The sequence below is a fragment of the Asterias amurensis genome, chromosome 8, assembly GCF_032118995.1.
Source record: "Asterias amurensis chromosome 8, ASM3211899v1".
NCBI lineage: Eukaryota > Metazoa > Echinodermata > Asteroidea > Forcipulatida > Asteriidae > Asterias > Asterias amurensis.
The window spans coordinates 9,978,956-9,993,829 of NC_092655.1; the positions used below are offsets into that span (position 1 = coordinate 9,978,956).

Here is a 14,874-nt window from a genome sequence, read left to right on the forward strand (position 1 = left end):
GAGGAGTAACTGGAAATAACATCATTACTATTGAATCGACATAAAACAACGGGTGCTTTGCGGCCGTACGGAAAAACATGTACAATGTCATGTGTTGTGAACTTCTCTGTTCCATCAGCTTTAAAAATATGGTTCAAACGAAATAATGCAAGCAGGACCATACCACCCCACCCAACAGCCCCTAACTGTAAACACAGAGTTTGATGGACAATACACAATTAACGCAGTTTGTAAACACGGCTACATGACCCCTGGTCACTGGTCATTCATGCGGGTAGTAGTCAACAGATGACGTCAAAGCCGATTAGTTTTCAACCAAAACATGTCCGATCGTGTGCCGCCGTGGACCGTTCGTTCTTCACCATTGGGATACGGTGACGTAACAAGACAGGTTGAAACTCGTTCAGTATTCAATCTTCCGGTCCTTAATTCTTGACGGGATGTTAATAGTGTATAGAAGCAACCGTCACGATGTAAAAGTGTTACAGCTACAGATTTAAACGGCATAAATATTACAAATTAAACTTGCTTCATATACTTATGGACACTGGGATTATCAAAACTTTAGAAAGTTGGCAGTTTATTTGTTATTGTTTTTGATGTTATTGTTGCTTTTGTTGTTGTTGTTGTTGTTGTAATGTTGTTGTTGTCCGTTTGTTGTTTACGATTTCACATCATGGCAAATATGTGGCAAGTCGTTCTTATTTTGTTTAAAAACAAATTATAATCACCATATTGCGTTGTAATTATGTTTACTTACAATATCGTTTTCAATTTTAAACAACAGAAAAAATAATGGTATTTAAAGCAAATTGCGATAACAAAATAAATACAGGTTGTAAACACCGCTAGGACCCCTGGGCACTGGTCATTGATGGTGGTAGCAGTCAACAGATGACGTCAAAGCCGATTAGTTTTCAACCAAAACATGTCCGATCGTGTGCCGTGGAACCGTGCGTTCTCCACCATTCGGATAATTTGACGTAACAAGACAGGTTGAAACTGCTCAGTATTTGATCTTCCGGTCATTAATTCTTGTGAGATAAAACATTGTGAGAAACGGCTCCCTCTGAAGTGCCATAGTTTTTGAGAATGAAGTAAGTTTCCACGAATTTGATTTCGAGACCTCAGATTTAGAACTTGAGGTCTCGAAATCAACCATCTAAACGCACGCAACTTCGTGTAGCAAGGGTGTTTTTTTTTTCTTTTTTTTTTTCATTATTATCTCGCAACTTCGATGACCGATTGAGCTAAAATTTTCACAGGTTAGTTATTTAATACATATGTTGAGATAAACCAACTGTGAAGGGCTAGTCTTTGGCAATTACCAATAGTGTCCACTGCCTTTATAGAAGCAACCGTCACGATGTAAAAGTGTTACAGCTACGTTTATTGTACCGACATAAATAAAACAAATTAAACTTTGCTTCATGTACATTTATAGAATGTAGTTATTGGGATTATCAAAACTTTAGAAAAATGACAGTTTACAATTGTTGTTGTTGTTGTTATTATTATTAGTAATAGTATTATTATTGTTGTTGTTGTTGTTGATGTTGTCGTTGCTTTTGTTGTTTGTTGTTTTCTATTTCCCATCATGATAGATTTGTGACAAGTCACTACTATTTAGTGTTTAAAAAATATTATCATTAAATTACTATATAATAACAAAATCGTTTTTCATTTTGAACAGCAAAAAAAAAAAAAAAAAAAAAATAGAATAATAATAATGGTGTGGGGGAATGTAAAAAGCTGATGTTTGTCTGGTAAAAAAAAAAAAAAAAAAAAGTGGGGGGGGGGCGTACAAGTTTAAAGCCATTGGACCCTTTCGTTCAGAAAAAAAAAAAAAAAGTTCACAGATTTACAAATAACTTACAGGGTTTACAGAAGGCAATGGTGAAAGACTTCTCTTGAAATATTATTCCATAAAATGCTTTACTTTTTGAGAAAACAGCAAAACAAATAAATTCTCGTTAACGAGAATTACGGATTTATTTTAAACACATGTCATGACACGGCGAAACGCGCGGAAACAAGGGTGAGGTTTTCCGTTGTTTTCTCCCGACTCCGATGACCGATTGAGCCTTAATTTTCACAGGTTTGTTATTTGATATAGAAGTTGTGGTACACAATGTGTGGGCTTCGGACAGCACTGTTTACCGAAAGGGTCCAATGGCTTTAACTTGTGTATGAGTATCTTTCACACCATTTACATACCGTCCTTCTAGGTGTGCTTTCGTTGGTTGCTGAATAAAAAACACGTACACAAAGAAAGAGTCGACACAGGGCGCCTAAAACCAACCGGAACTCACCAGAACATCCCTTAAGTGGTCAACGGGCAATATACAGTTTCAAGCATTTTATTCAAACTCACAACAAAATAAATAACAATAGCTTAAAATTCATTAAGTTAAACAACAGCATTTAAAAAAAAAAAAAAAAAAGGTATTAGATAATTATGTATAAGGTCCAATTTAAAAGACACGGGATTACAAAGTGGTAACATTTTCTGTTCAAATTAAGAAAAAAAAAACACAAAAACCTTTAAGATACTGGACACATTTAGTAAAGGTCAAAGACCAGTCTTCACACTTGGTGTATCTCAACCTTGTCGCAAAACGTTTGTGCTTTGAGATGCTTGATTTTGACACCTCAGCCGAATAATTTAAATATTTCAGTGATGAGAAATTACTTTTTTTTTTTTTTTCTTTTTTTTTTTTTCTTTCTCAAAAACCATATTCGGATGAAGGCAGCTCTCACAGTGTTTGATACTATCAACAACACTCCATGATTGCTTGACACCAATGAAGTTTTCATTTCAAGCTAATAATTATTTTGAGTGTTTTACCAATAGTATCCAATATCTTTCATGACAATTAAAAGAAAATTACTTTTATCGATAACAGTTCTTGTACTAATGTACGGCGCGGTATCCCATGTATACCGTTTGTGAAGAAGAAAAAGAAAAGAAAAAAAAAAAGAAGAAAGAAATAGTTCATATTATTTTCGTTGTATCGTCCGTTTATTATCATCTATCACTTATATGTTGTTTATCATCTTACTGTGATATTTACAATTCCAGAAAGGTAGTTGTCACGCCGTCAGTTGCTACTTTCCTCTTGGGATACATGTAAGTAAAGGCAGTTTTGGTTTGCTCGTAGGTATACATCCCATCTCCCCTCATCCTAAATCCTCGGTTAACACCTTCTCCCGCTTTCTGTGACTCGAGTACGTCCATGTATCGCTGCTTGGTGATGTCATTCCCGAGTTTGTTAAGTCCCTTGCAGCTGATTTTGTTCTTTGTACCAAAGCAGTAATACGTTTTGCTACAAAGGGCTACGATTCCATCCCCTTCCCATTCCACCTTAAATAGTCCCGGAGTTCTCTTGTCGTAAGAACGATGTTCAGCCGTATCTTCTCGAGGAAACCATAGGTGTTTTTCCTCCAAGTACTGGTGCTTCATGTCGGGCTTGATGACATCGTCTAGATTTTCCCCTGAGATTGCGAGATATGCCGAATCGGTGTCCATCTCACACATCTGAAAATCGTGAGGGTGGACAAACTTCACGAGGAAATCAAAATAAAATTCCAGCATACGAAGTTTGGCGTACTGGTAGACAAAAAAGCCGACCTGGAGGGGCAAATTTAGCCGGATAACCTTTTTCGTCATATCAACTTCGTATACATTGTCATCCAAGGGGTGCAGAGCGCGGAAATGTGACTTGTTGACATAATGCGGTGCATCGGCATCGGTACACACCCGGACGTTCAGGTGTCGCTCCTGGTCAGTGACTGTCTTTCCGTAGGCAGAGTTACCAAGAAGCTTCATAGTATCAGCCAGGATTGATTTTGTCGGGTCACGATCACCGGCTCTTCTTGCATTACTGACATCATTACCGAACGATTCAAAACATGGACTTTTAGCGTACTGAATGACTTCGTAGATGTGTAGGACTTCTAATCCGTGATTGATGTACCACTGAAGGAGGGGTGTAGTGAGCAAGATACGCTCACCAAACATGCTACCAATGAGAGTGCGACGTGGCTGCTTCATGGCACCCTCTCGCTCAGCGTAGTCCCGCATGTGGTCGCCAATATCTACCCGGCTGACTTCTGTATTCTTGAAGATGGGTGGCATTTCTGCAAAGTGATCCCTCAATGCAGGAGGTACCCTGATGTCACACTCGACTATACCAAACATAGACCCATCCATCACAGCCTCCAGTACAGCTCTTTCAGTCATCACTTTCTTGTGTGAAAGAGGAAGTCGGATAGATTCAACAAAATGTCCCACTGTATGGTCTTCTCTCCGTAGATCGTGCCACTGACATTCCCACATTTCGACGAGGTTGTATCCCTGTTGTCGAATATAGGTAGACATTTGCTCCGTCTGCTTCATCAAGTCATCTCTACTGATCTTTCTGAAGTTGTTAAACTCATTTGGATTTCGATGACAATTGTGTCCGTGCCAAAAGCACCCGTGGAATTGATAGACTGTGTTGGTTTTCTGACAAAAGCCATCGACGGGAATCATTCTGGGACCGACGCGTTTCTCAGTGCTATTAAACTGATGCCTGATATGGATATCTTGAGAGTACGCCATCCACTCCAGCCATTCTGTCGCCTTGACACCATATTTGTGACTTCGAACTGGCTTGAAACCCTGTTCGGCCTTCCTTCTGATAAATGTACCGGTGGGCATATCCTGCATAAGAGACCACAGATATAATGCATTAGCATCAAATCCTACTACGCTTTGACACAGTTTAGATTCCCCTCGGATGCATGTCTTATTTTTCTCGTGATACCGATGGAAGACAATAGACGGACCTCCCACGATGTTTCGCTTGATGGTATAAAGGCCGGTTTATAGTCGGTCGCGCGACGGTCGCGCGATGGAAATCTTGACGCGCGATCCTAAAAAACACAGTTTATAGTCATCGTCGAGACCTCAGCGATGCTCAGCGATGCGTCGCTGAAAGGCGCTGGCGACGTCGCTACAGAGTTCAACTAATTGAACTTTGACACGATCGCTGACCTCACTTTTCATCCGTAAACCAATAGAATCGTTGGATTACCGAGAAACGATGAATATGCAAATTTATCAAGAGGCCGCTTACAAATAAAACAAAATGGACGACCGTAACTTTGTTCGCTGAGCGGTGTCCTAAAAAGTTAGTTTTTTCTTGTTTACGTTCGATTTTTGGAGCTGGTAAAAGTTACGAACATGTCGACAGGAAGGAAACTGCATGGGCAATCATTACAGTAACATTGCAGTCAATGTGTGAGTATTTTAAACAGTAGAATTAACGAAAAAACGTCTACCGAGTGGGGCAGTTTTTTTGTGTATGCGTAGCCGTATGCACAAAGAATACAGATCACACTAAAAACAAAATACCTTGAATCCTTGATACAAACACACACGTACCCCCACTACTACTATTAAAATGTATTGTAATACATTGTTTTTCATCGAACAAAACTGGGTGTTACTGCATGTCATACGACAGCTGCATGCTGCATGTTCTTGCTTTACCCTTCTTAGCTTAATTAAACTTTCTTGGGTCGAGTTGATTTGACTGATCTCACGACTCATCACTTGACATTACTTTAACTTAGCAACAGCAGTACAACTTAGTTTTTTGATAATAAACACGAGTAGCTTGTTTTTTAACATAGGAGAAACAGTCATGTAATCCAAATTTACAATTGAACACACAGACGGTCGGACGGTATTTTGAAACATTTATATATATATATGTGACCCTCTCAAATACTATGAGTCGTAAAGGATAGAGAGGCTAACGGCAAGTTATCTTTACAATCGGTGCACCATTTTATTTCCTGTTGTAAGCAGACGAAGACAAATACATATGCTGCAAAATGTTATGTTACATAAAAAAAATTGTTCCGTTCCAACCCAAGTCAAAACAACTCTTGGTACTTTACTGCTTAGTAGTAGTAGTATTTTGGTAAACAGGTAAATGTTTATTTAAAATGCTACATACATTTGATATACTGATTTTTCGGTCCATTGGTCTACTTAGGGTAGTACCCAGTTTGATTGTATGAAGTAATTTTACTAATTTAATTCCTGAATGCAACTCCCCCGAATAACTTTCGTCTGACTCTTGAACTGTTTTCTTCTTGTTGCCCATACCAAGACTAGAACCCTTTTTGGAGTGAAATTGCACATTATTATTATTATTTTTTTCTCAGTTTAGTGAGGAACAACTAGTGTTTTTAAAAAGTTAAAAGGTCCCCAACAGTGGAACAAAAAACAGTGGGCTGTTTTTATAAATTTTATACTGAATATAACTTGGATCTCATGTTTACCGATTCTAGTTCGTTTGCAGATTGTTAGGTATTATGGATACTTGTATTTTTCAAATTAATATAAAGCTAAATTTTACATGTTCAATTGTTAACTTTTGCATTTTAAACAGCATAAAGTGGCAAATGCTATGGGAGATTGATGTACACATCCCTTTGTGAAAAGGAGCAGGCCATCAGAGGTTCAGGGAAAACCAACAAGTATTGAGTTGCCAACTGATCAGCATCATATAGAAACAGGTATGATGGTTACATCCAGGGACAATGGCATTGCTTGATGTATTCTTGATACACAATTAGTAGAATATGCATAAAACAATTCCAAATCATACAATAATTGATTGTGTCGGTTTTCAGGGCTCGAAATCAACACTGGACCACAGGCCAAGTCCAGTGGTTATAGCGTTGGGCCAGTAAACTTACGACCGTACAAGTCCAGTGGTATTGTGTTTTTTAATTTGAATAGTAACACCTCATTGCATTTTAGTACACATATCTATTGAGTGCCAATATATCATCTTTTAATGCTTGTTCCAACAGCAGTTTCAATGTAGTGTGTAGAAAGTGTTCTCCTCATATCGATCCCAGTCTTGTCAAATTCTCTGGTCCAGTAAAAGTCTTGTGATATTTTTTCCCCCAAATCGAGCCCTGGTTGTATTAACCATGTAAACAAACTGTTGGAAAACTCTTCATGAAGATAGGGCTATGTAACATAATGAATTTGTTTTTTTGCAAGTTTGCAGGTGAAGTTTGTATTTTGTTAAAGTCCCAATCTTAGGTCAAATTGAAAAAGAGTATTATGTTAACAATTGAAGGATTTTGTTACAATGTTTTTGTTTGTTTTTTTGTCGCCCTGTATTACAACAGTGGGAATACTTTCTACACAAAACCTCCAGTTTGCCAGCCACACTTGCAGCATCTGTGATAAAAACAAATGGACACAAGAAGGACATCCTTTGACACAGACATCTGATACATCAATGATAATAATGTTGAAGAAAAGCTGCGATGAAATCCTTAACTTTAAAACTTTACTTTAACAATGATAGCCCATCAATTTAAATTCCTTTGCATTGTATTTACTACAAACATTCTACAGCTACTCAAGTCATTCCTGATGATTTGTGCACTTGCTTTTCTAAAATAAAACCATTATTTAAAATATAATCGGTAAAAATTTATAAATTTGCCGCTGCATTAATTATGCAAAATTATAGCTTAATGTTCGTTGTCCTCTTCTGTACATACTGATCACTCTCTTGCTCGCTATGTTTAATAAGTAAATTGTACATTTAATTTCATTATAAGTTGATTTGAAATAAATAAATGAACAAGTCAAAAAACAGTAGTCTGTTTCTTTTCTCTTGTTGAGTTCACAAAGTTCAAACTAGTTAAATTCTGGACACTTTATTGATTTGTGTGGCTTGTATCTTTTTCATACCAATATTGACACAAAGTGATTCGGAAGCAGTGGTATGGCTATGACTTTTCATGGGGAGGGCTAGGGGTTAGTAGTTTTAACATGTGGGCAGGGGTTGCTTTGTTAGTCGGGAAGGAGTATGCTGTGCGGAGGGGGGTGCTTATGGCATTTTGTGGCTGCGTGTCCATTTTCCCTTTTTTTTTAAGGAGGGGGGGTATTTTATTTGTTTTGGGTAGCCACTCCCCTCCTCCCTGCTGACTGCACCGCTGTTTCGAAGTGTGGGAATTGTATTTGTAAAACCGAACGACTTAATGCCTGTCATATGTTTGGTACACTTCAGAACAGCAATGGTTGAGAAAAACTAACGGAATTGTTGCTCTACAATATATAACGCTTCCCATCGATGTTCCCTTTCAGAGAAAAGAAACCCAAACATGTTTTTCAAATAATACTATGCTGTTTCCAGAATATTAAGTAAACACTTAATTTCAAAATTCATTGATACAACTTCGAAAACAACTCTTTGTATGCTCGCAGACTTAATAATTTGATATCTGATCTGGTTAAGTGACATTATTGAGATTTTTTTCGCAAACTTAACTTAATGATTTTTTTAAAGGACGTGGCTGCAACGTGTTTTTTCAGTTTTTTTTAATTTTATTAAATTGGTTGAATGTAAAAACATGGAAATCAAAGTGAAAATGATGTGTTTTTGTTTATCCCCGAGTGAGTCCAGTCTAAAGGAAAATTAATATCAAATAAACCAAAATTCTTCGTTTTTGGTTGTTCATAACGCTGATAACAATTTGAGAAAGATGGTTTTCTTTTTAACATAATTAATTGGGTATGTGTATACTGTACAAACTGCATCCCATCGCGCGACGACTATAAACTGTGCAAAAAATGCCAGCGTCCAGCGATCCTCAGCGTCCGACGATTTCCATCGCGCGACCGTCGCGCGACCGACTATAAACCGGCCTTAATCTTTGTTGGCTTCGTCAATGAGACTGAAGTATGTATCTTTCGGCAAAGTCAAGAACAGATACCGAAGGGACAAACCTGGGACAGAAATAGCGGATTTAAACATATCCATGTGTCTTTCTCTATAGAAGACAAACATTTTCTCGATTGCTTCGAGAAAGGGAGTCACGTCCATGTTGTTGTACCACACCAGGAAGTCTCGGAACGAAGACATGTTTAATTCCTTCCACACTTCCTGGCAATATGTGTACTCTTCATCGGAAATGTTCGTCCCTTTCAGCTTACTGAAGAAAGCACCATGTGGCGGTAGTTCCTTGCAGTCCAGCTTGCTCAAGTCATCTACCCATTCGTAAGGGAAAAAACCTTTGGTTTGATGACAGTCGTAAGCCTTAAGAAACTTGGCGTAGCTGTAACCGGGAGCCAAATAATTTGTGATATCCAGAAACTTCAATTTCTTTGTTTTCAGCGCCATGTACGTGCTCGTCCTTTTGATTATGAATTTCAATGGATCGGTCTGTTGTAGCACTGGATAGAGATAACGCTTAATGACATTAAGGTCATACTTTCCAGAGTTAAAGCCAAGCACCGGCAGCTCTTGAAGGTACTCGTCTAACATTTCCTTGACCTTTTCAACATATCTCAGCTTCTTGTTTTGATTTGTTGATTCGGTGTTACTCTTCGATGCGTCGATCAGCTCATCTAACCGCGTGAAGACGGAGTCAAATGATTCCAAGAGACTGGTGTAGGCCACTCGACTGATGCTGTGAAGATACTCGACCATACATGAAACCAATTGAGCTGGACTTCCTTGACTCACGAAGCATCTTGGTGCCTCATAGCCAGGGACATTACTGGCTACGCTGACGCTGAGTAGCTCATGGTGGGCTTCCCATTTCAGTTTCTTTGCTTGTTGCTCCAGGGTTTGTGGTAGTTGCTTAAAATAAACTTCATAATCAAAAGTGGCCCGGTACGGATAGAACTTCATCTCATCTTCAACATCTACACCCAACTCAGATAAATGATCAAAGACCGTGAGAGGTAAATTAAACGCCCCTCCAGTAAATTTATGTTTGACATTGACGTCACATATCGGCTCATGACGCACTAGATCAGCTGACCTGGTGAACACCGTGCAACATTTGGAGCAGGCGTAGCTCTGACTGTACTTGTCAAAATCGTTGATAAAGGAAAAATGCCTACCACACAAGTTAAGACACAACCTATCGTCATTATGACGGTGAGACCGTCTGATCAATTCTACTTGGATCTTTTCGTCCGTGGTATTGGTTTCTTTGTCATCCTGACCAAGAATGTCATTATCATCGCTATCTTCCACCGGTAGAAGCATATACACCTCTATCTTTACATTGAAGAGTTCTTCAGCTATGGCTAGTTCATTAAGAGTGATCCCGTCTATGTGCTTCTTTCCTGTATGCTGGCGATACAATTCTGCAAGATTGCGCGTAGCTTTTTCAGTAGAGTTTAGGCATGCTCCTCTATGAACGGCCAGACATCGAAAGAAACATAGACTATCATCGTATCTTTCACCGGTATTTGAATTAACCACTAGATTCCATAAGCCATTGTTGTAAGCTACATAGGGTGGTAGTTTTTCAATGGGTGAACCGATGGGAAATTGTGTCAACTTGTTGACATACACCGTTACGTTGGTAGTGGCCGCTACCGTCCACTTTGTGTCTGGACGTCGACGAAAACCAATTTGCAAAACGTCTGCCTCCTGGACTCGAGTCACCAGACGATCAAGATCCTCTGCCGAAGCGACTGTCTCTGGAGAGGGGAATACACTTCCGTTATTTTGACTAGGGTGAAAATAACGCAGTTCGCCGGTCTCTGAATGTCGAAGGATGAACCCAAAGGAAAGGTTAATCTTAGCCCGACATCGTAAACGATAAAAGACGGTTGTCAAGACTTTGTCAACATTCATATCGGAATTACTGATGAGTCTAAAATTATACATATCTTGAATGAGTCGGTTGAGATAGTGATGCGTGCGGATGGCTGCCCAGTTCTTACGGACGGTGTTGACAATGGCTTCGGGTTGGAGATCCAAAATAGCACCGTCTGTCCTCGTAGGATACACTAAAGGGTCTTCTTGTAGTGATGGCTGTTGCCGGGGAATGAACTGATCGATGGTTGGAAAGCCAGGCACTGATACTACTGAGCCCACGTTTCCTCCGTGAATTTTCTTGACGTGGTTGTTCTTATTACTCACCCGACTAAAATGTTTTCCACACACTGGGCACTCGAGTTTCCTTGGTTCTTGTATAAGTTGTTGATGCTCATCACCTTCCTTTGCATTAAGATTACTTTCCTCCCATTCATTCGTCATATAGTCCGAGGGTTCGTGACTTTGTTTGGGTGGAACTGGAGAAGATGGATAGTCATCGAGATGATCATTAATTAGGTGGCTCAGCATACGATTAACGGTTGGAAAAATCGTGCCGCACGCCGGGCATGGAGCCGTCTTGGTGGCCGAAGTAGTTGCAATGTTGTTTCTAGGTGGTGGATTATTAGCAGAGAGTGGTGGTTCAGGGACCGGATCGGGTGGAAGAGTCAGGGTTGGGTTCTGATTATCAACCACTTTGTTGCCATCGATGGGGTGATACTCCGTCAGAGGGAGGGCCTGAGGAAGGAGTATAGTGTGGGTCTTCCGGTGGCGTTTCATACTGTCGAGTCTTGAGAATTCTTTGCCGCAGATTGTACATGGTACCGAGGAGGGTGCGTCTCTGTGTGTCTTTCGGTGCCTACTCAGATGTGTCAAGTGAGTAAACGTTTGGCCACATGTAGAGCAGGCAACCCGTCTTTTTACGGAGGTGGAGCTTCGCCACAACTGGTCATCCTTCTTGCCGTGTCCCATCGGCTCCGATGGTGTTGGAAAATCTTGAGGGAGGTCCATATCCTGTAGCAATGAGAAGAAACAAGAAGAAGAAAACGTTGGTTAGAAAATGTATCAAGCGTTCGAATATAAATTAAACAGCTTACGGTAATGCGTATATAGTCATATACAGGATATTGTCTTAAGAAGGGCTTACCATTGCCCCGACTTCTACTTCTTGTCGTCCATCTTGTTCATGATGAAACAAATCTCCGTTCATTGAGGTGATTGTAGAAACTGGCTTCATGTTGTTTCTCTGTCAGATCACTGTATTCGAACGTCTGCAATCGAAGAACAAGGATTGGATTAGAGTGTGTGTGTTTTAACGGAGAGACAGTCAGGGAGAGCGAGAGAGAGAGAGAGAGAGAGCTGGAGAGCAACCGACTCGACAATGATCAGTTCACAAATGACCCACAATCGGAAGCTTGGTGCCTTATATAGCACGAAAAGGTGGTGAACTAGACCTTTTAAGACACCCCCCCCCCCTGTTTCTCCGGGGAAAAAAAAAATACACATTAACACGTACCTACACTCAACACACTGATAGTTCAACATGTGATTTACCTTCAGTGGAATTTCAATAATGTTCTAAAATGTTAAAAGAGTTACAGTACTTTAGTAAAAAGTGTAAGTTTCATTTAAATGAGTGAAATCATACTCAAAATACTATTTTCGTCGGGGTCAAGAAATCCACGTTGCGCATCAAAGTTTCACACAGTCTTTAGGAACAACATAACATGTGTTTATTTTTATTTATTTATTTTTTTTTTAACTAAATAATAAATGTATACATAATTAAAGAAAAGTAGTATACGTTAACGGCAAAAAAAAAAAAAATGAATACAAATACTAACATTTACAAATAAATAACTATGGGTAAATAAGATGGAGGTATTGTAATGTAGATGACAATAAAACATGTTAATTTCTTGTTAGATTCGTGCCAGTGTCCACAACTTGTGTGGTTTTCTAATTACAGACTTTGCATAGAAATCTACAGGTATCTTCTGTCAAGGATTGTGAAAGAAAATTATCTCGATTGATGACCTTTTTAAAGCTTTTAACAGTGATTATGTCCATTGTACTTTTGTTTAGCTTTTTCACCAGCAACATATTATGCAATCTTATTGTAAAAGACAGTCTAAAAGTCCACAAACAATAGTATTTTGTTTCTGCTTACTGTAATGTTAACGTCCGATTCTCATTATAAAAACGTGCTTTCATTTCTTAAGTTATTATTTATTTGTTTGTAATCGTTTGAACCGTGTACACGGGAGATACCAACCCTATCCGACTTATGGTTATGTTGAAAATTAATTATAAAATCTCATTTTTACTTATTACCCCCCCCCCCCCTCCCTTGTATTAAAATCAAATAAAGCCTCATGAAATCTGGTAGAAGCAAACAAAGCTTGGAGAGTGAGAGACTGGGGAAAAGAAAACCAACTGGTCTTTAAAAGAAAAGACAAAACAACTAATAGTGGCTTACCCCTTCACGTTGCAAGGTCTCGGCGTCTCTGTTGGTGTCTAGTCAGTGTTCACGCGACGGAGGTCTTCGTTACAATGTGCGACCAATTATTTCTTGGTTTCACAGAAGTTTAACTCATCAGAAACGGACCATGGTCAAACTTGTTCAAGTCCGAACACGTCGTGTGACGTCACCCTGTCTGAATGAAGTACTCCGGAACAAGAACGGACATGTTTGGGGTTGTGTAGACCAGTTTGTTGTGACGTCATCTGTTGACTGCTACCACCATCAATGACCAGTGACCAGGGGTCCTAGCGGTGTTTACAACCTGTATTTATTTTGTTATCGCAATTTGCTTTAAATACCATTATTTTTTCTGTTGTTTAAAATTGAAAACGATATTGTAAGTAAACATAATTACAACGCAATATGGTGATTATAATTTGTTTTTAAACAAAATAAGAACGACTTGCCACATATTTGCCATGATGTGAAATCGTAAACAACAAACGGACAACAACAACATTACAACAACAACAACAACAACAAAAGCAACAATAACATCAAAAACAATAACAAATAAACTGACAACTTTCTAAAGTTTTGATAATCCCAGTGTCCATAAGTATATGAAGCAAGTTTAATTTGTAATATTTATGCCGTTTAAATCTGTAGCTGTAACACTTTTACATCGTGACGGTTGCTTCTATACACTATTAACATCCCGTCAAGAATTAAGGACCGGAAGATTGAATACTGAACGAGTTTCAACCTGTCTTGTTACGTCACCGTATCCCAATGGTGAAGAACGAACGGTCCACGGCGGCACACGATCGGACATGTTTTGGTTGAAAACTAATCGGCTTTGACGTCATCTGTTGACTACTACCCGCATGAATGACCAGTGACCAGGGGTCATGTAGCCGTGTTTACAAACTGCGTTAATTGTGTATTGTCCATCAAACTCTGTGTTTACAGTTAGGGGCTGTTGGGTGGGGTGGTATGGTCCTGCTTGCATTATTTCGTTTGAACCATATTTTTAAAGCTGATGGAACAGAGAAGTTCACAACACATGACATTGTACATGTTTTTCCGTACGGCCGCAAAGCACCCGTTGTTTTATGTCGATTCAATAGTAATGATGTTATTTCCAGTTACTCCTCACTGAATACTCAGTAGGCTTGTGACTACTGTGTATTGTTGTCTTACTTAATTCTGCCACCTCATCAAGTTGCTTGTGTTTTTTCAAACTTGTCCCCAAAATACTCGTGAATCTTTCGACCCTTCATAATGTTTTATTTTCTCTCTACGCCTTGGACATTGATGGGTTGATTTGGGTGCTTTTGACATAAAATTAGTATTATTATTATTGTAATGTTATACGTCTCGTATATGTACTGTGTATGTGTATATCATTCTGCTGTCATCTGTATACAATAAAGTAAACGTATGTTTGTATAAAATATAATAAAACAAAAATTATAATATATATGTTTGAAATAATAATCAAAAAATATTGTACCCCCAACATATAATTAACAATTATTTCACATAGGCTTATAAAACGAAACAACAAATAGTACAAATGTTAACAAACTTCGTTAAAGAATTATCAACTCATTAATCAGTGTACAAACAAAACCCAATACGGCGCGACAAAAGTTAGAATACAACAAATCATATAATATTATTAGCAGTCCTTCTTGCTAATTTAATCACGACAACAATGGAGCTATACAAACTAAGTTTGTAGTTCTGAATTTCTCGCCATTTAAA

The 14,874-nt window shown here is 38.7% G+C and overlaps 1 protein-coding gene and 1 long non-coding RNA gene across 2 annotated transcripts; one reads left to right on the top strand and one right to left on the bottom strand.

The window, feature by feature from the left end:
* Positions 1-2,241: 2,241 nt before the first annotated feature.
* Positions 2,242-13,179, bottom strand: LOC139940971 (uncharacterized). Its single transcript, XM_071937378.1, has 4 exons — positions 13,120-13,179; positions 11,788-11,911; positions 8,735-11,654; positions 2,242-4,863 (listed from the first exon to the last, which is right to left on the bottom strand). The coding sequence occupies exons 2-4, from the start codon at positions 11,875-11,877 to the stop codon at positions 3,071-3,073; spliced, it is 4,803 nt and encodes a 1,600-aa protein (XP_071793479.1). The 5' UTR covers positions 11,878-11,911; positions 13,120-13,179; the 3' UTR covers positions 2,242-3,070.
* Positions 5,104-8,730, top strand: LOC139940972 (uncharacterized). Its single transcript, XR_011786514.1, has 3 exons — positions 5,104-5,284; positions 6,447-6,573; positions 7,201-8,730. It is a non-coding gene; the product is annotated as an uncharacterized lncRNA (long non-coding RNA).
* Positions 13,180-14,874: the final 1,695 nt, after the last annotated feature.

Coding starts and splice junctions, on each gene's coding strand:
- LOC139940971 (XM_071937378.1), bottom strand. CDS start 11,877: ATGAAGCCAGTTTCTACAATCACCTCAATGAACGGAGATTTGTTTCAT. Junction 11,655..11,787: donor AAGTAGAAGTCGGGGCAATG/GTAAGCCCTTCT, acceptor TCATTGCTACAG/GATATGGACCTCCCTCAAGA. Junction 4,864..8,734: donor TGACGAAGCCAACAAAGATT/AAGGCCGGTTTA, acceptor GACTATAAACCG/GCCTTTATACCATCAAGCGA.